This window comes from Myxocyprinus asiaticus, chromosome 3 (genome assembly GCF_019703515.2).
Source record: "Myxocyprinus asiaticus isolate MX2 ecotype Aquarium Trade chromosome 3, UBuf_Myxa_2, whole genome shotgun sequence".
Taxonomy (NCBI): Eukaryota; Metazoa; Chordata; class Actinopteri; order Cypriniformes; family Catostomidae; genus Myxocyprinus; species Myxocyprinus asiaticus.
Window position 1 is genome coordinate 15,382,389 of NC_059346.1, and position 19,633 is coordinate 15,402,021.

The following is a 19,633-nucleotide window of genomic DNA, read 5'->3' on the forward strand; positions in this document are numbered from 1 at the left end:
TATACACTCCATCTTAAACATTAATCAAGGTATTTCATTTATGCTTAAATTATTTGTGTAACTGAAAGACTTTTATAGACAAAACAAATAATTAGATCATGTAATATGATAAAAAAGCTTAAAAAGTCCTCTTGTTAAGGCATGTTCCTGGTTCAAAACAACTTAATCTCTTACAACAGCATATGTGCAATGCCGTTGGTTACAACAGACAAAAATTTGACTCAACCTCACAGTTTCTTAAAAACAAGCAAAATTGTGTTTACAGTAGGACACTTACAATGGACGTCTATGGGGCCAGGCATTCCGGAGGGTTTAAAAGCATAAATGTGCAGCTCGAATTTTGTTAAACAGCTTTTATTCATTCTTCCTTACAAAAATAATTGTTATTTGAACTGTCAAGTTGTCTTGTGGTGGTTATAGCCTACTTCTGAAACGTTTTTCACTGCACGATGCTTTGCCCCATAGACTTTCAGTTTAAGTGCATTAGTGTAGACACATTTTTGCTTGTTTCTACAAACTAAGGGACAAGTCGAAATTATTTTCGATAGTAAATGACATGCTGTTGACAGAGCTTAAATTGCATTGAACCTGAAACGTTCCTTTAAAAATCAACTTTAAAAATAAAGCAATTGCTAACACCGCAAGTGTCAGGTTTTAGAACTTCAGATATTACGACTGGATCCATTAGCTATTCTACAGAGAAACCCATATGCAACTGCAATCTGTGACATTCAGCAAGACCTTATAAAACCTACAATCTACATATTAAAATCTACAATCCTAATATGACCACATTATTCTGGGGATTTTAAGGGTGGGGTTAAAGTGTCATATATACACACTAACCAGTCTAACATTATGGTAATTGCAATTGTCTTAAAAGCAGCGAGCAGGATCACAAGCTGTGTTGAAATTGCATTGGCAGGCACAGAGGGCAAGCTCAGTAATCTGCTTTATCTACAAGTCAAGCTCTATTCACTCAACACTGTATTGCATTCTGTCTGTGAAGAAGCTAAGTGCTAGGATGAAAATCTCACTCACAGCAAGAACACAGAGATAGTGATGCTTTGCTGTACTCACATGGTGAGGTGTCCGTGTGAACATTTGGTGCTGGATATACTGTATGACAGATAATGAAGAGGGAAACAGTGAAGGGTTCTTATAGTGAGGTTTATATTACATGTTTACATTTGATTATAGTATAAAAATATATCATTGTCTAAAATATTGTTTCACAGAAAAAATACTAGATAGCTTTTTATGAACTCTTTCATTATGTTGATAAACTCTGGAACTGTGTAGTTAAGATTTGTATCTTTTTTATTTATTTTTTATTTGTAAACATCTATTTAATTTAGCATTAGGTATTTTTCTGTTGTTTTGTTTCTACTGTTGTTTCATTAATTGTTTGTTTATTCATCTTTTGATTTATTTGGAAAACACTTTGAGCCACCAGTATGAAAGGTACTCTATAAATTAAGATTAGTGTTGTTCTTGTTAATAATAATCATCATCATCATATGAAAGCATCTTTTAGGTGTTTTTCTGTTGTTGTGCTTCTACTTTTGTTTAATTAATTATTTGTTTGTTTAACTTTGAATTTAGTGCTAATTAGTGTTATGTTGAAATACTACAACTACTACTACTACAAATATTAATAATAATAATAATAATAATAATAATAATAATAATTATTATTATTATTATTGTTATTGTTATTATATACAATTAATAAGTGTATTTACACTGACAAAAAAGTATCATGGTAGTACCATGATAAAAGTAATTATTCAGTACCATGTCAAAATACCATTTGATTATTTATACATACATACATACATACATACATATATATATATAAATATATAAATATATATATTCACACTGGCTGCCCAAAGTTTAGAATAATGTACAGATTTTGCTCTTATGGAAATGTTTTTTTTTACTTTTATTCACCAAAGTGGCATTCAACTGATCACAATGTATAGTCAGGACATTAATAACGTGAAAAATTACTATTACAATCTGAAAAAAAATATATATATTCTACTACTTACACTACTTAAACTACTTCAAAGAGTTCTCATCAAAAAAATCCTCCACAGGGGGCTTGGGTAGCTCAGTGAGTACTGATGCTGACTACAACCCCTGGAGTCGCAAGTTTGAATCCAGCCAGGTCTCCTAAGCAATCAAATTGGCCCGACTGCTAGGGAGGGTAGAGTCACATAGGGTAACCTCCTCGTGGTCGCGATTAGTGATTCTTGCTTTCAATGGGGCACGCGGTAAGTTGTGTGTGGATCGCGGAGAGTAGTGCACGAATCACGTGATAAGATGGTCTTAGAAGCGGAGGCAACTGAGACTTGTCCTCCGCCACCCGGACTGAGGTGAGTAACTGCGCCACCACGAGGACCTACTAAGTAGTGGGAATTGGGCATTCCAACTTGGGGAGAAAAGCGGATTAAAAAAAAAGAAGGAAAAAAAATCCTCCACATGCAGCAATGACAGCTTTGCAGATCCTTGGCATTCTAGCTGTCAGTTTGTCCAGATACTCAGGTGACATTTCACTCCACGCTTCCTGTAGCACTTGCCATAGATGTGGCTGTCTTGTCGGGCACTCCTCACACACCTTACAGTCTAGCAGATCCCACAAAAGCTCAATGGGGTTAAGATCCATAACACTCTTTTCCAATTATCTGTTGTCCACTGTGTTTCTTTGCCCACTCTAACCATTTCTTTTTGTTTTTCTGTTTCAAAAGTGGCTTTTTCTTTGCAATTCTTCCCATAAGGCCTGCACCTTAGTCTTCTCTTTACTGTTGTACATGAAACTGGTGTTGAGCGGTTAGAATTCAATGAAGCTGTCAGCTGAGGACATGTGAGGCATCTATTTCTCAAACTAGAGACTGTGACGTACTTATCCTCTTGTTTAGTTGTACATCTGGCCTTCCACACCTCTTTCTGTTCTTGTTAGAGCCAGTTGTCCTTTGTCTTTAAAGACTGTAGTGTACACCTTTGTATGAAATCTTCAGTTTTTTGGCAATTTTAAGCATTGTATAGCCTTCATTCCTCAAAATAATGATTGACTGACGAGTTTCTAGAGAAAGCTGTTTCTTTTTTGCCATTTTTTACTTAATATTGACCTTAAGACATGCCAGTCTATTGCATACTCTGGCAACTCAAAAACAAACACAAAGACAATGTTAAGCTTCATTTACTGAATCAAATAGCTTTCAACTGTGTTTGAAAAAATGGCAAGTGATTTTCAAGTTCCAAATGAGCAATTTAGCTTTACTAAATTACTCAAGAATAAGGTGTTGGAGTGATGGCTGCTGGAAATGGGGCCTGTCTAGATTAGTTTAAAAATTAAATGTTTTCAAATAATGATGGTGCTGTTTTTTACATCAGTAATGTCCTGATTATACTTTGTGATCAGTTAAATGCCACTCTGGTGAATTAAAGTACCAATTTCCTTCCAAAACAGCAAAATATGTACATTATTCCAAACTTTTGGCCAGTGTATATGCAGCCGAATCACAGCAGTGCTGATGTAGGGCCATATCGCACTCTTGCTCATGTGATATTGCTTAAATATATACAGTATATAAAAGTACCATGATATTGCTAAATAATACCATTCCTGTACCATAGTATAGCCACAGTATACTTTTTTGAAAGGGCATGAACAGTTTGTGTGTAACACGGGAGTTGAGTTGTGTCCAGAAGGAGGCAGTGTGGAGAAAGGGACTGCACATGGATTAATGAAGCTGAGGAAAACAATGTGTTTTGATCTTTTAAGATTCAAAACATTTTCATGTTTGAAAAAAAAAAACGTGTTCCCTATCTGTCACTCACTCAACGTTGTGTCGATGTAGGGACACTAGGGGTCACTCTTGGGAGCCCCAAACACCTCTGCTTTTTTGAAAAAAGGCCAATGAGAATTGGTGAGTGGAATTTGCATGCCACTCCCCCGGATATATGGGTATAAAAGGAGCTGGTATGCAACCACTCATTCAGATTTTCTCGTCGGAGCCGAGCGGTTCTATTCATTGAAGATGAATTCATCCGCGAACCTCATCTGCTGGATTCTATGGCGCATTTCAGCGGCTTCTCCCCCTCTGCACCTGTGGAGTGCAGAGAACACCCCTGGGTGCTTCGGCAGAAACAACTAAAAGAGTATATATAAAAAAAAAAAGAGTAGCACACACGGAACGTCTTTTTAAAGATGTCTTTCCGTCTGTGTGTTATTCCTGGTTGCGGTCGATATCTCTCCGCTTCTGACGGCCACGATCATTGTCTTATGTGTCTGGGCACTGCCCACGCGGAGACATCGTTCGTGGATGGGTCTTGTCCTCACTGCGAGAACATGACCATGGCAACGTTGCGGTCGCGGCTTGCATTCGTAAGAAAGCAAGCCACCCCAGCGGCTTCCCGCCTCGGTCCTTCTACCTACAGGTATGAGGCCATGCCGGTTAGCACTGGGGGCAATTTGGGGACCTCAATGGGACCACCTCCGCCGGGTATCCCCCCACGGACCTCCCATTCCCCAGCACGCTCGCTTGCTCCGGTCGGGTGCTTGGACGAGATCGCCAGCTCGTCTCAGGGCGAATTAGACATCTCCTTCAGAGCCTGGGAAGAAGACGAGATATCGAGCGCAGCATCAGAGAGCGGGCTCGTCCAGTCGGACGCAGAGGCTTTGACTGGGCTTCCTCCTTCGGGAGTGGTCGTCCAGTCCCAGGCCGACGCGGAAATGACGTACATGCTTTCCCGGGTGGCCGCGAGCGTCAGGCTAGAGTGGAACTCTCCACTCTCCCCTGAACCCTCGCTGCTCGACGATTGGTTCCTGGGCTCGGGGCGCCGCCCACGGCCACGCCCCGCCCCCTTTCCTTTCTTCCCGGAAGTGCATGAGGAGCTGACAAGATCGTGGGAGGCACCTTTTACTGCACAGTCCCGGTCTTTCAGCTCCCCCACTCTCGCTACCCATGATGGCGGAGCGACCAGGGGGTATTCGGTGATCCCCCAGGTGGATAAGGTGCTCACGGTGCACTTGTGTCCGCAGGGCGCCACCACCTGGCATGGGCGCCCGAAACTCCCGTCCAGGGCCTGTAGGTTTATGTCGTCCCTGATGGATAGAGCCTATGGTGCCGCTGGACAAGCCGCCTCCACCCTGCACGCCATGGTTCTCCTGCAAGTACACCAAGCCAATGCGCTAAAGGAACTGCACGAGGGTAGTTCTGACCCGGGATTGATGCAGGAACTGCGCTCGGCAACCAACCTCGCTCTCCGGGCGACGAAGGTCATGGCGCGGTCTCTTGGGCAGGCGATGTACACCCTGGTGGTCCAGGAGCGCCATCTTTGGCTCAACATGGCTGAGATGCGCAAGGCTGACAAGGCACGGTTCCTTGATGCCCCCATCTCCCAGGTTGGCCTATTCGGCGAAACCGTCGAGGACTTTGCCCAGCAGTTCTCAGCGGTGAAGCAGCAGATGGAGGCCATACAGCACATCCTGCCCCGGAGCTCCTCAAGACCCCACACCCCGTCTGCTCGTCACCAAGGGCGTCCTCCTGCAACTACAACACTGGCTCCGCCACAGCCCGCCCCCATGACCTGGCCCCAGCGTGGAGACCAGCACAGGAAGCAGACGCCACCCGTCTCACGGCCGGCCGCCAAGAACCCGAGGAAGGCTTCGAAGCGTCCCTGAGACGGGCGACCCAAGGGCAAGGAGACCTGCTTCTCCGGAGCTGGTGAGCAGACCACTCCATCCCCCGGTGGAGGGCCGGGAGGAGAATCTTTTGTTTTGTTTTCATTTAATTTCGCCGCATGTCCAAGAGGCTGCGGTACCCACAAATTCAACAAAAGAGCGGTTTTCTTGTTCCCTGGGTCACATGGTCAGTGTGCACGGCCGTCATCATGACCACCATCCACCGTCCCATCTTTGCAGGTATGGCGCCCCAGCGGCAGTCCCCCTGAACCTGTGCGCCCAGCTGTGGCACAAACACGTCACGGGGTTGGGTCCGGTGGACTATGGGGACGAGACTCCTTCTCCCCCATCCTCGGCCAATCTTAAGGGCATGGTGCCGTGGGACACATCACGTGGCCTCGTTTACGGGCGGGGGTTCCCCTAAAGCAGGTCTCCAGGTGTGTCGTGGTTACAACAGATGCTTCCAAGATGGGCTGGGGTGCCGTATGCAACGGGCACACAGCCGCCGGCTCCTGGACTGGCCCGCGGCTGCGTTGCCACATCAACTGCCTAGAGTTGTTGACAGTACTGCTCGCCCTGTGGAGGTTCCGGCCGTTGATCCAGTGAAAGCACGTGTTGGTCCGGACGGACAACACAGCATCGGTAGCGTACATCAACCACCAAGGCGGTCTACGCTCCCATTGCATGTCACAACTCGCCCGCTGTCTCCTCCTCTGGAGTCAGCAGCACCTCAAGTCGCAACAAGCCACTCACATCCCGGGCGACCTCAACACCACAACGGACGCACTGTCATGTCAGGTTACCCTCAGGGGAGAGTGGAGACTTCACCCTCAGGTGGTCCAACTGATTTGGAGTCGATTCGGTCGAGCACAGGTAGACATGTTTGCTTCCCAGGATTCCTCCCACTGCCTGCTTTGGTACGCCCTGACCGAGGCACCCCTCGGTATAGATGCGCTGGCACACAGCTGGCCCCCTGGACTATGCAAATACGCGTTGCCTCCAGTGAGCCTACTTGCACAGACCCTGTGCAGATCATCCTAGTAGCACCCTACTGGCCCACCCAGACGTGGTTCTCAGATCACACGCTCCTCATGACAATCTCCATGTCTGGCCCCTGGACGGGACGCGGAAGACCTAAGTGGCCTACCACCCACAGTGGCAGACATGATCACTCAGGCTAGGGCTCCCTCTATGAGGCACCAGTATGCCTTGAAGTGGCATCTGTTTGCTAAGTGGTGTTCTTCCCGACGCGAAGACTCCCAGAGATGCGCAGTCGGATCAGTGTTTTCCTTCCTGCAGGAGATGCTGGAGGGGTGGCTGTCCCCCTCCACCCTGAAGGTGTATGTAGCCGCTATTTTGGCACATCATGATGCAGTAGATGGTAAGTATTTGGGGAAGCACGACTTGATCATCAGGTTCCTGAGAGGCGCTAGGAGGTTGAATCCCTCCAGACCGCGCCTCGTCCCCTCATGGGACCTCTCCATAGTTCTTCGGGGTCTACAGGGAGCTCCCTTTGAGCCCTTGGAGTCAGCTGCTCGGAGTCCACTCAAAATACCCCCCCCCCCCCCCTTTGGGCTGGGTGTGGTCTCCGCAGTTTCTTCCCCTTGGGAGGGACACCCCCCGATGCAGACACTCATGGCTCCCAATCAGTTAACAAATTCCACTCTTTTTGGGGAGAAAAGAGCTATTTTGGTGAGCTCGAGGACCTAGAGCGCATTAGGAATTAGGCATGCCAAATTGGGGAGAAAAGGGGAGAAAATCCAAAAAAATAAAAAAAGATGGGTGCAAGACAACATTTGCACTTCTTTTACTTATTTTCACCCCATCTGGTGCTGGTATTGCAGAAATTAGAAATTACAGAGAAGGATGTTGTCGGGCTGAGCTTGTCTTCCTGTCCTTGACTTCTTTTGAGGTTCAATGCATGCCTTTGCTGCAATTATAAAGATAAAATCTCCACAATTATTATACAGCATCCTTCTCTTTGCAGAGATTGATTGTGAAAGTCATGGCATATTTGATTATCTAACATGAAGTGTTTTAATAGGGGCCCATAGTGTTACACTTGACAATCTGTTTAAAATCCTTAAACCTTATTAAGGATCACTGTAATGACCCGAGACTTACACAGTTCAATAATTGGCTTTCTCTAGCCTATTTTTTGGGTGAACTACAAAGGGCATAAGGAACCAATGATGAGTGCATTCTATATCTAGATCATCTAACACAAAGAGAGCAAATGTTTACATTGTAAAGGGCTAAAACTTTGACAGATCTGTTCAGTCGTGTCTTGTAGCTTAAAGTTCACTCAGATAGAAGAAATTTGCACTTTCATTGCTATGAAATGCAACCTCTTAAGTCAAAGAATATTGAATATAAACTACATAAAGAAGTCTTATAGATTAAAAAATAGTTCACAAAATTTACTCACCCTCATGTTGTTCCAAACCCCTATGACTTTCTTTCTTTTGTGGAACAAAAATGAGAAATTTTTATTAATGCTCTGGTTGTGCTTTTTATTTTAATTTTTTCAAATTTTGTGTTCCATAGAAGTAAATCATTCAGGCCATAAGAAAAATCAAACAGGTTTGGAACAACATGAGGGAGAATAATGATGACAGACTTCTCATTTTTGGGTGAACTATGCCTTTATGAGTGTACAATAAAGCAAATGCATAGACTATGAATTAGGGAAGATATACTTTGTCCTGGATTTTTCATTTTACGGTGATTCTGGATGTCAAATAAGACATAAAATCCAAACTATGAATGAATGCATATAGATAACAGCATTAAAATACAAAAACGATGCATACACATATATTAACTGCCATAGTTCAGATTTATCATTTAAGTCCTTCAGCAAACACCCTCAAACACTTTCCTAGAGGACCAAATATGATGCAGGTCACATCATCCATGTTTAAATATATCACCTCACAGAAGAAGCTTTTATGTCAAAGATTCATGAACTGATTTTACCTTAATGTAGACAGGAAAATTAAGTACTTGAGAAAGCTCGAGGTCAGATTTTTTCAGCTGCACATGACTAACTCATGGCAGTGGATGAGAGAATGTTAAACATCTCTTAAATGAGTCACGCTTTCTACATTTTCATTCACACTCAATTAAATTCTGTATATTCCATTCATTTTGAAAAAAAGGGGAAATTCTTAAGATAAAATTTGTTGTGCCTACTGCTAAGGAACAAGATATTTAACAGCTATAAAGTAACTACCGCAGGCTATGCAACAAACAACAGCTCTCAAATGTGCCACTCTACAAACCTTAGAAAAAACACATTCATTATTTACTTCAGCAATCAGCAAAGACACTACATTCCTCCAGCTTAAAGCTGTAGATACCCAGATAGATTGCCATACTGCACTAAGCTTCATCCATCTCATGTCTGTCTGTGACAACTGACCGATGTATCTTTCTCTTCTGACTTTGAAGAGCCAATCAAGCCTGTTAAAACAATGTCTTTCTGTATCATAAACAGTGATTTTTTTAAGGGAGAGTGTCTGAGGTTGCTATTATGAAAAGGAGAACTGTGCTTCATGGTTTGCGTTATAACCAAAGTGAAACATTAATCATGTCTTTTTAAACACATGAAACCATGTGTCGTATGTGTTAGAAAGTGTAAGGTGTTCTGTTAGATAAGGAAAACCTACTGTGTATACCCTACTGAAAAGACCAGACAATAGTGTTAGGTGTAATCCAATTACAAAGTAATTTGTAACTCTAATTACTTTAGTGTAATATATTACATTTTAAATTCTTGTAATCAGATTACAGTTACTGACTTTCAATTAATTTAATTACATTATAGGGCTATGCTTACGATTTACTGTGAAGGAGAAATGTGAGGTGCTGAGTGTGTCTTGTGTGTAACAATGAACAAGAAAGAAATTTAGATATTATTTTGAATTTGTTGAACGGAAAAATGTGTAAGAAAGTAACTTAAAAGTAAAACAATTAAAAAGTGATTACTAATTACTTCATTGGAAAAGTAAAGTAATCTGATTACAATTTTAGAGAAATAATTATTAATTTGTAGTGGATTACTATTTTAAGTAATTTACCCAACACTGATTGCTAGTTACAACTTAGCCTAGATGTGGTGTAAATGGGCACTAAGTCACAATTTACGCACTACTAAATATTTGAGCGTTGCCTCATTAAAAATCCCTGCAGCCATGTTACTACATACAGTATAGTGGAAAGCCTTCCCAAAAGAGTGGAAGCTGTTATTACAGCAAAATGGGAAATTGATACCTAAGGTTTTGAAATCAAATGTTCATCAAGCACAAATGGTGTCCACAAATTTTTGGCCATATAGTGTATATTGGATATTAAAATGAATAAATGTCTATTTTTCCAGCCTGTTGTATTAGTATTTATTTATCACCCCTTATTTATTTTAGATACAGTTCCTATATGTTGTTATTTACACAGGGCAAATATACAATTGATCAAATGTATCGTATTTTAATGGTGATATAATTTATTACAGCTGACAGTTACGTGAGCAAACAAGGTTTGAACATCAACCGTAACAAGATCAAATTGAAGTTCGCGGCTTTTAACACTTCTGTGTACAAATTTCTGCTTATTGGATAAATACAGGTAAACCTCATATTATGCAACTACGCATTACTTTACGGAAAGCTTACGACCTACTAGTTAAGTCTTTTCTTAAGAACAGGTGGTGCAACCAAATTAAGCACTGACTTAGTTACAAACTAACTAGTAGTTACTAAGCCCTTAGTGTGAACTTTACGTCCCAACTTACGTGAGAACTTACGCACAGCTGGTGCAACCCTACCCCGGTGTCCCTGCCAGGCTACTTAAATAACTTAAATAGCTTAACCAGCAAGACTTCCTTAGTTAACCAGCTTATACAAAAAGACTTCAGTTTAAGTTACGTTTTGCTGTAGGACTTTCCTTTACAGCTTTGGTAGTAGGGATGGAAATCGTAGGGAAGTTAATGACTCTGGTTCCTCTTAATGATTCTGAGTCCTGAACAGTTCCATTAACGATTCTTAATTTTATTATGAACTGAACATGACGGAATTCATAACTTCCAGGTCAGTGAGATTAATTCAGTAACTGCTCCAACTGAAATGTTTTTGATTCACAAAAAAGAACTGGCTTATTAGAGTCATTCGTTCTGGAACAGCATTACACATGTGGTGCTGTGTGTGTCACACTGTAGATTAAAAAGGACTGGTTCTTAAGAGTCATTTGTTTGAGAATCTGACCACACTGATCGTGCTGTGTGTTTCGTGCTATAGATTCAAATTAACTTATAAGAGTTATTCGTTCGGGAATCTGACCACACTAGTTGTGATGTGTGTTTTGCGCTGTAGATTCAAAAGAATCGGCTTATAAGAGTCATTCGTTCAGGAAGCTGACCATACTGGTCATGCTGTGTGTTGCACGCTGTGGATTCAAAAGAACCGGTTCTTAAGAGTTATTCGTTCAGGAATCTGATCACACTGGACACACAATATGTGTCACGCTGAAGATTCAAAAGAATCGGCTTATAAAAGTAATTTGTTCTGGAACAGCATTACACTGGTCGTGCTGTGTGTTTTGTGCTGTAGATTCAAAAGAATCGCTTCATAAGAGTTATTAGTTCGGAAATTTGACCACACTGGTATGTTGTGTGTTGCATGCTGTTGATTCAAAAGAACCGGTTCATAAGAGTTATTTGTTCAGGAAACTGACCACACTGGTCATGCTGTGTGTTTCACTATGTATATTCAAAAGAACCGGCTCATAAGAGTAATTCATTCAGGAAGCTGACCACACTGGTCGTGCTGTGTGTTTCACGCTGTAGACTGAAAAGAACCGGTTCATAAGGAGTCATTTGTTCGGGAATCTGACCACACTGGTCATGCAGTATGTTTCATGCTATAGATTCAAATGAGCCAGCTCACAAGAGTTATTCGTTTGGAAACAGCATTACACTGATCGTGCTGTGTGTTTTAAGTTGTAGATTCAAAAGAACCGGCTCACAAGAGTCATTCGTTCGGGAATCTGACCACACTGGTCGTGCTGTGTGTTTCGTGTTATAGATTCAAAAGAATCGGCTCATAAGAGTCATTCGTTTGGGAATCTGACCACACCAGTCATGTTGTGTGTTGCACACTGTGGATTCAAAAGAACCAGTTCATAAGAGTTATTAGTTTGGGAATCTGGCCACACTGGTCATGCTGTGTGTTTTGCGCTGTAGATTCAAAAGAACCATCTCTTAAGAGTCATTCGTTCGGGAACAGCATTACACTGGTCGTGCTGTGTGTTTTGTGCTGAAGAGTCAAAAGAACAGTCTCTTAAGAGTAATTTGTTCGGGAACAGCATTACACTGGTTGTGTTATTTGTTTCGCGCTGTAGATTCAAAAGAACCGGTTCAGACAATCAGACAATAAGAATAAAATTTTTTGTCTGGTACCAAAAGGTTTTATTTTGATGGTTAAGTCCCTTGTGAGAGGGCTCAAAAGCAAACAGCACATAAAACTTCTATACTATGGAAGGGTGTTCCTACTGTACCTCTCTCATCATTCATCTCTTTGGTGGTTCTTCCTTTGGCTCCATGGCTCCAGCTACTGGTATGATCTCCTCCTCGTCCTACCCACTCCGGTGCATCCTGTGCCCCATTTTTCTTCATCCACAGTGGTCCAAATCTCCGGGGGGCTCTCCTTGTCTCTTTAAACACCCTCCGTAAGAGTCCCAAACCTTCAGAGGTAGAGCTCCCTCCACCTGTGCCGCCCCCCACTTCAGATATAAGTGGGTCACGGCCACTCCCAGAACCACCAGTGGTGGAGGTATCACTGGAGAAGCCAGAGTGGAGGAAAACAAGGCTGCCAGCAGTAAGGTAGAGGAGGATGAAGGAGAAAAAGCGCACCGGTTTACGTCGGAAATAGCGGTGGATCTTTAGCAGAGGTCTGGCCATGTCAGGCTCTCGAGCCACACGCACTGGCCTTCGATGTTACACAGAAACATATAAAATGAGTTAACCACTTCCCAAAATGTTCCTTGTACCTTGTCAGCCTTTTTGAAACTCCCAAAAGGATTTCCTTTCTTAGAAACGGTAGTTGTAAAGGACAGTTTGCCTTAAAGTTGATAACGAACACCTTAAAACTGATGTCTTGAAGTCTGAAGACACTTTTTGAAGCAGCCTACAGAAATGTGTCCATGTGTCCAGTATCTAGTGTCTTGCTATGTCCCCAAAGAGGCAGTGTCAGAGGAGAACGGTGCCACTGTAGAGGCCATGTTGTGAAAGACAAGTGGTAATGAGGACTGAAAGATGATATTGCTGTTGTGACGCTTTCACTCCTCTTATCGGACTCTCGCTCTCCCGAGGCCTTGTTTCCCACCGAGCCGTCTGTCAATCAAACCCACGCTGATTCACTCCTGACTCGGCCCCTAATCTCAGCCTGAAAAACACAAAATGATAATGAACAAGGAATAAATACAGGTGACTTTTCTACTTAATCGTTTTTTTGTTTTTTGTTTTTTATTTAATATCAGGTCTACAGATAAATGCTACCATTAGTTGAGTCCCTAAAGAATAGTGCCAAACAATACCATTACACCACTCATTGAACAGGAAAAAATTGTGTTTACACGTAACCCCTGTAAAGTATTGTTTGCATTAATTACTTTTGATGTAACAGTCATTCATTCTCTAGTGAGAAAAGCATAGCATTTTCAGCTTATCGGTTAGATATAGTCCAATTTTTTTGTATTTTTTATTAATTAGCGATGATTTAGATCTGTTTTTTCTTCATAATATAATGTCATAAATCATATTTATACATGTATTTATTCTTATTATAATATCTATAACGCATATTATGTTTGTTGTTGTAGTAATGTCTATTTGGTAGAGCTGTCAAAGTTAATGCGTTAACGCATGCGATTAATTAAAAAAGTTTAAGCCGTTAATTTCTCTTAATCGCGATTAACTGATTTAACGTTAATAAAGCATAAACCAGCATAAACACTGGTCAATGGGTAAGGTTGACTTAAATCTGGTTAAAGACAAAGAAATATATGAGGGTAATTGCAATAATTATGTATAGAATTATTCAAGGTGTAATGATTTCCCTTTTATACAGATAAATACAGATGGATCTAAAGCACCAGACAGTGCAGTAACTGGAATTGGAATATACATCCCAGAATTTAAAATCCATGTCAACAAAAGATTGTCAAATAATTTATCAGTATATGCAGTTGAGTTGGTTGCATTACTTTAAGTCTCCATTGGGTGGAACAGGTTAAACCAGATAGGGTTATCATATGCTCAGATTCTCTATCAGCTCTCAGTAGTCTTTGCAGGCACCAGTCAGGTAGAGAGGACATATTATTGGATATTTATATGGTATTACAGTCACTAGATAATATGAGAATTAATATAAGATTCTGTTGGGTACCAGCACATAATGGAATAGAGGGTAATGAGGTTGTGGATATGGTAGCAAAAAAGGCACTAAGGAGTAATATAATAGATATAGAGGTGGCATTAGGTAGAGGGGAATCTAAATCAGAAATGCAGTATTAAATGAGTGGCAGAGGGAATGGGATGATGATAAATTAGGAAGACATTACTATAATAATCAGCCAACAGTATGCAAATAAATATAATATAGGATGGAATAGAAGAGATGAGGTGACATTATAAAGACTAAGATATGAACATACGGGACTTAAGGCATCTATGGCAATAATAGGAAAAAATGATACAGGCAGGTGTGAATGCAGCAAATAGAAACTGTGGACCATCTCGTGTTAAAATGTGAACAGTATTCGGTAGAAAGGAAAGGAGGGAGATATGGATTCGTTATGGTGGTTGTTGGGAAATTGACTAGAACATTTCTGGAAAAAACTGGACTTGATCGAAGGATATAATAATGTGAAATTCTAATTAAATAGTGGAAGATACATAACAATTAATTGCACACACAGAACTGATAAACACCTTGGATGAGGTGGTCCGGGCATGGGAGCTGAACACGCAGCAGCTCAGATCACACATCGCAGGGAAAGCATACACTACATAATACACAGCATGTGATAGAGCGTCACCATGATGGATACACAATGTACAGTAGGTGGCGGTTTGTGCTTATGACACCAACCCTCCATTAAACCCAAAGAAGAAGAATAAACGGGGGCCTGGGTAGCCCAGCGAGTATTGACGCTGACTACCACCCCTGGAGTCGCAAGTTCGAATCCAGGGTGTGCTGAGTGACTCAAGCCAGGTCTCCTAAGCAACCAAATTGGCCCGATTGCTAGGGAGGGTAGAGTCACATGGGTTAACCTCCTCGTGGTCATGATTAGTGGTTCTCGCTCTCAATGGGGTGCGTGGTAAGTTGTGCATAGATCGTGGAGAGTAGCATGAGTCTCCACATGCTGTGAGTCTCCGCGGTGTCATGCACAGCGAGCCACGAGATAACATTTACATTTAGGCATTTGGCAGATGCTTTTATCCAAAGCGACTTACTTGTGCATTAGCATCATGAATTCAAAATACAAACAACCCAAAGAAAAATTTTACATTTTCTACTGCATATATTACTTTAAATTATCATAGAATGGTTAAAACAACTTTTTTTTTAACTCATGTGAATTCTACTCATAGAATGAGGCATAAAGTCACTGATAACACATTTTTAAGGTTTTACATGTAGCGTCTTCATATTTAAATGTACTTATAAATGCCTCCCACAGCACTGTGGCGGATGTCTGAATTTTCGCAAAAAGTATACTGTTGCTCGGCTGTTTAGAACTTCTTTTTACCGCTGAAGGAAGAAGAACTTCTCCAGAAGTATATCAAGGCCTTTAGACTTAGCTAATCATTTAATGTTACTTGAATTGGGGATTTTTAGTGCATTTCTATCCTTATACTGTGGAAGTCTTTGTTTGGAAAATGTTCATAAAGCATTATTGTTACATGTGGTGATGTTTTCTTTCCTAAGAAGGAAATAAGTGCATTTTGACAGGACAATAAGTATATATAGACTAAAATTCTGGCACTTTCAAAATCTGCGATTAATCGAGATTAACTATGAAAAATTATGTGATTAATCGTGATTAAAAATGTTAATTGACAGCACTACTATTTGGTTATTAATGTGTCAACATTTCTTTTTTTAATAAATATTGGTTCTGTGTATGGGTTATTGGACACTTACATAAGAGCATAGAATAATTAGTGGTGGATGTAAAACATCAATATTCGTTGATCTCTAGTGTAAAGCTACAATTCAGTATCACACTGCCACAGCTTTACTTATGAACACACAAAACATCAAACAGAGAGACACACTATTGAGTGCTCAAAAAGCAGGACTGTGCCAACAAGGGCCTGTACGCATTTACGCAACAGATATACTGAAAAAGACAGATCCCGTTGACTTTTAAACTATTATTCTATTCTTAAATAGATTTGGACATTAATCAAATCAAAAATCAAATCAAATCACTTTTACTGTCACACAACCATATACACAAGTGCAATAGTGTGTGAAATTCTTGGGTGCAGTTCCGAGCAACATAGCAGTCGTGACAGTGATAAGACATATACCAATCTACAATAAACATCACATTTACACAACACTATTTAAAATCTAATATACACATAATTACACACAACACAATATACAAATAATAACATACAATGTACATTACACAATACACACAATACAGAATACACTTTATACAATAAAAAAAAATACGATATATAGTATATATAAAATGTACAGTAGGTTGTATTGTACTGTATTGACATTCAGGCTGTCGGTTGATAGTCAGTTGCCAGTGTGTTGTTAAGAGAGATATAATTATGACAGTCCAGTGTGAGATAATAAGATTAATAAAGTGCAGTGCTGATATATATTGATCGTGAGAGATCAAGAGTTCAAAAGTCTGATTGCTTGGGGGAAGAATCTGTCATGAAGTCGGCTGGTGCGGGTCCTGACCGCCTGCCTGATAGTAGCAGTGAGAGCAGCCCATGGCTCGGGTGGCTGGAGTCTCTGATGATCCTCCGAGCTTTTTTCACACACCGCCTGGAATATATGTCCTGGAGGGAGGAAAGCTCACCTCCGATGATGTGACTGGCAGTTCGCACCACCCTTTGCAGGGCTTTGTGGTTGTGGGCGGTGCTGTTGCCATACCAGGCGGAGATGCAACCAGTCAGGATGCTCTCTACTGTGCTGGTGTAGAACCGTGTCAGGATGTGGTGGTTCATTCCAAACTTCCTCAGCCGTCTTAGGAAGAAGACGGTACCAGAGATACATTATCTGAATAAAATGTGAGTGGTGCTTGCAAAACTCAATGCTAGGGTGTTCAGGGTGGTTGCCAGGCCATTGCTATAGTATGTGGTTGCTAAGGTGTTCTGAATGTTTTTTTGTCTGTTGCGATACGGTTGCTAGGGTGGTTGCTAGGTGGTTGCTTACTGGCCCAAGTCAAAAGAGTCCATCCTCAAGTCACAACAGCATTCTGGTCCCTAGATATGGCTTGGATCCCTCCTTCAATATGTCAATGTAAGATAATTTTTTCTCATGTTATCATCTGCCAGGCGTAACTACTATTGCTTAAAAAAGTAATAGCACACCTTAGTAAGCTGCATGATTTGAGTTATCGTTCATGTCTTTAGCACAAAACCTGTGAAACAAGTTACGTGCTGAAGATTAAGTATAGGGGTTTTGAAAAAACACTATGAGTATGAGCAATAGTAATAATGACGTTAGCATTAGCAAGCGCCTCTAATTAAAAATATCCATCAATGATCTCATCAACTTGCATTGCATTTAGGTCATTAGAATAGAAATGAAGATAAATGTAAGTGTAAGTATAGTTCTAGCAGGAAGAACTCGGGATTAATTCTATCAGGCATCTCATCCAATTAAAACACAGCCTCTGCATTATAAGGCCGCTCAGGTGTTTCTCATTGTTGCTTATTTTCGTTGTTTTCACCCCCCTCCACCCCATCACCACCAGTTTAGGTCCCGTCCTGGGCGGAGGTAAGCTCTACTCCCCTACCATCATTGCTTCTGGCAGGATCCAACAGTTCATGCAAGTATCAGAGCACTGAACCGTAGGATGGGGTTTATGCCAAATGATATATTTATTTCTATGTTCTATTAATCCCAATAATCCAAAGTCTTCTGTAATAGAATTAAGTTTATTTTTTTATTCAATTAAGCAAATATTTTTCCTCTTCTTGCAAGCACAAATCTAACAAAATGTTGTGATGTTTATGCATAAAACAAGAAAAAAACTATTTGTCAGTGGGGTAAGAAAAATACACTTAATTCAAGATATATTCTCTGAAAACAAGTAGTATTATCTTATCAAGTAAATGTGTCTTGTTTTAAGGATGTGTAGATTTTTTACTTGAAAACAAGACCAAAATACTGATTCAATACTGCAGTTAATAAGTTTTGAGAGGTAAAAGAACATGTTTGAAGCTAAACGAAGGGAAACAGCCCAATCCCCGTCTCTCAAAGACCCCAGTGTCCACAGTGGGCAAATACATTAGGCAGAGTGTTTGAACTAGGAGTCAATCAGCCTCCTTCCAAGGGTAACAGAATTTTCCGTAACTAACATCTCAATACAGAGTTTGTGTGAGAGTGCATGTGAGAGTATGTGTGTATTTGGGCAAAAAACAACCCAATGTCACCGTTACCTGACCCCTCCAGTCTTCCACCTGCCACAGTCAGAGCAGAGTCAGGCTGATGTTATCGTGACAACATTCTACACAGGCAGCACACTGTTCATTCAGTGCAGATATAGCTCAGTTCCTATAAAGAGGGTAGGGATGAGAGAAAATGAGAGGGAAAGAGGGAAAAACGAATTAATGTTGTACAATAGGGTGTCAAGGATTTCACTTAGTGTAAGCTCTTTACACTTCATTCAGTTTTATTTGCCTTGGGCACGTTTATTTTATTTTATTTTTTACTTAGATCCAGGCCTTAAAAGCGCTTGTAAATCTCTGTATATGTGTGCAAATTTGTTTTCTTGTGTTAACTTGTAGACTGCTTGCAGACATACACTGACTGTTGGTGTGACATGGTAAAAAGCCTAGAGTAAAGTAAGTAACAGTAAAGTAAGCTGCCCTTCTTCAACCCTTCTTTAGGAAGGCTATTATGATACATTTGTAAATATAGAGCATTGTAACAGAGCCAAGTCTCTGTCATTTTGAAATAAGAGCCCCTTGTTTGTTTTGGGCTGGTTTACAGTTAATAGTCCTACATTCAGCACCAAATCTTCATTTATTTCAGGTTATTATTGAGATTTTGGTTGAACAATAAACTGCATCTAGGATTTTATTCATGTTGGATTCTTTTAGCTTCAATGTCTGTGTACATCACAGTAAGGTAAGTAAGGAAAAAAGACTAAGAACGTTTTTTTTTTTTAATTCTATATATCGATTTTAAAAACTATTGGCAGATTTATCATTATATGTAAGCGTAAGCATAGTTCTAGCAGAAGACTCGCAGCTGTACATCATCATGTCATTATCTAGTTAGCTCCTAGCCAAACATACATTAGCAATTGCTTTAAAAGCCTGCTTTCAATCTACCTTTTTGCTTTTCAGTGTGTCAACACGGCAACCTCCACCTCCCCACCGCCACCAGTCAAGTCCTGTTCTGCACGGGGGTAGGCTCTTGCCCCCTGCCTCCTATCTCCAGTAGGATCTGACGGTTCAAGTAGCAGTCTCATCGGACCAGACGGGGCTTACCCCAAAAGAGAAAATATATTCTGTGGTTCAATATCATTTCACTTTACCAAGCCTGCGAGTCTTTCTGATAGAACTGCCTTTTCCACCAACTTAGTCATCGGTATCAGCAAAATCCACTATCGGTCGACCTCTAGCTTAAACCAAGGTGGTTAGCTGGACTACCAACCTGGTCAACCCTGGTCTGT

The 19,633-nt window shown here is 41.0% G+C and overlaps 1 protein-coding gene across 9 annotated transcripts in view; it reads right to left on the reverse strand.

Moving 5' to 3' along the window:
- The window catches only part of LOC127420353 (WSC domain-containing protein 2-like), a 139,656-nt gene that overhangs the window by 44,492 nt on the left and 75,531 nt on the right, over positions 1 to 19,633 (reverse strand). For 7 of the 9 annotated variants that reach the window (XM_051662605.1, XM_051662615.1, XM_051662596.1 and 4 more), the window contains 3 exons: positions 18,393 to 18,507; positions 12,248 to 13,134; positions 1,081 to 1,119 (listed from right to left, as the gene is read on the reverse strand). In XM_051662605.1, the coding sequence (XP_051518565.1) occupies positions 1,081 to 1,119; positions 12,248 to 12,650 (442 nt within the window). In that variant the 5' untranslated portion in view covers positions 12,651 to 13,134; positions 18,393 to 18,507. The remainder of the gene's footprint in view (positions 1 to 1,080; positions 1,120 to 12,247; positions 13,135 to 18,392; positions 18,508 to 19,633) is intronic. The other 2 variants (XM_051662635.1, XM_051662643.1) reach the window with 2 other exon arrangements.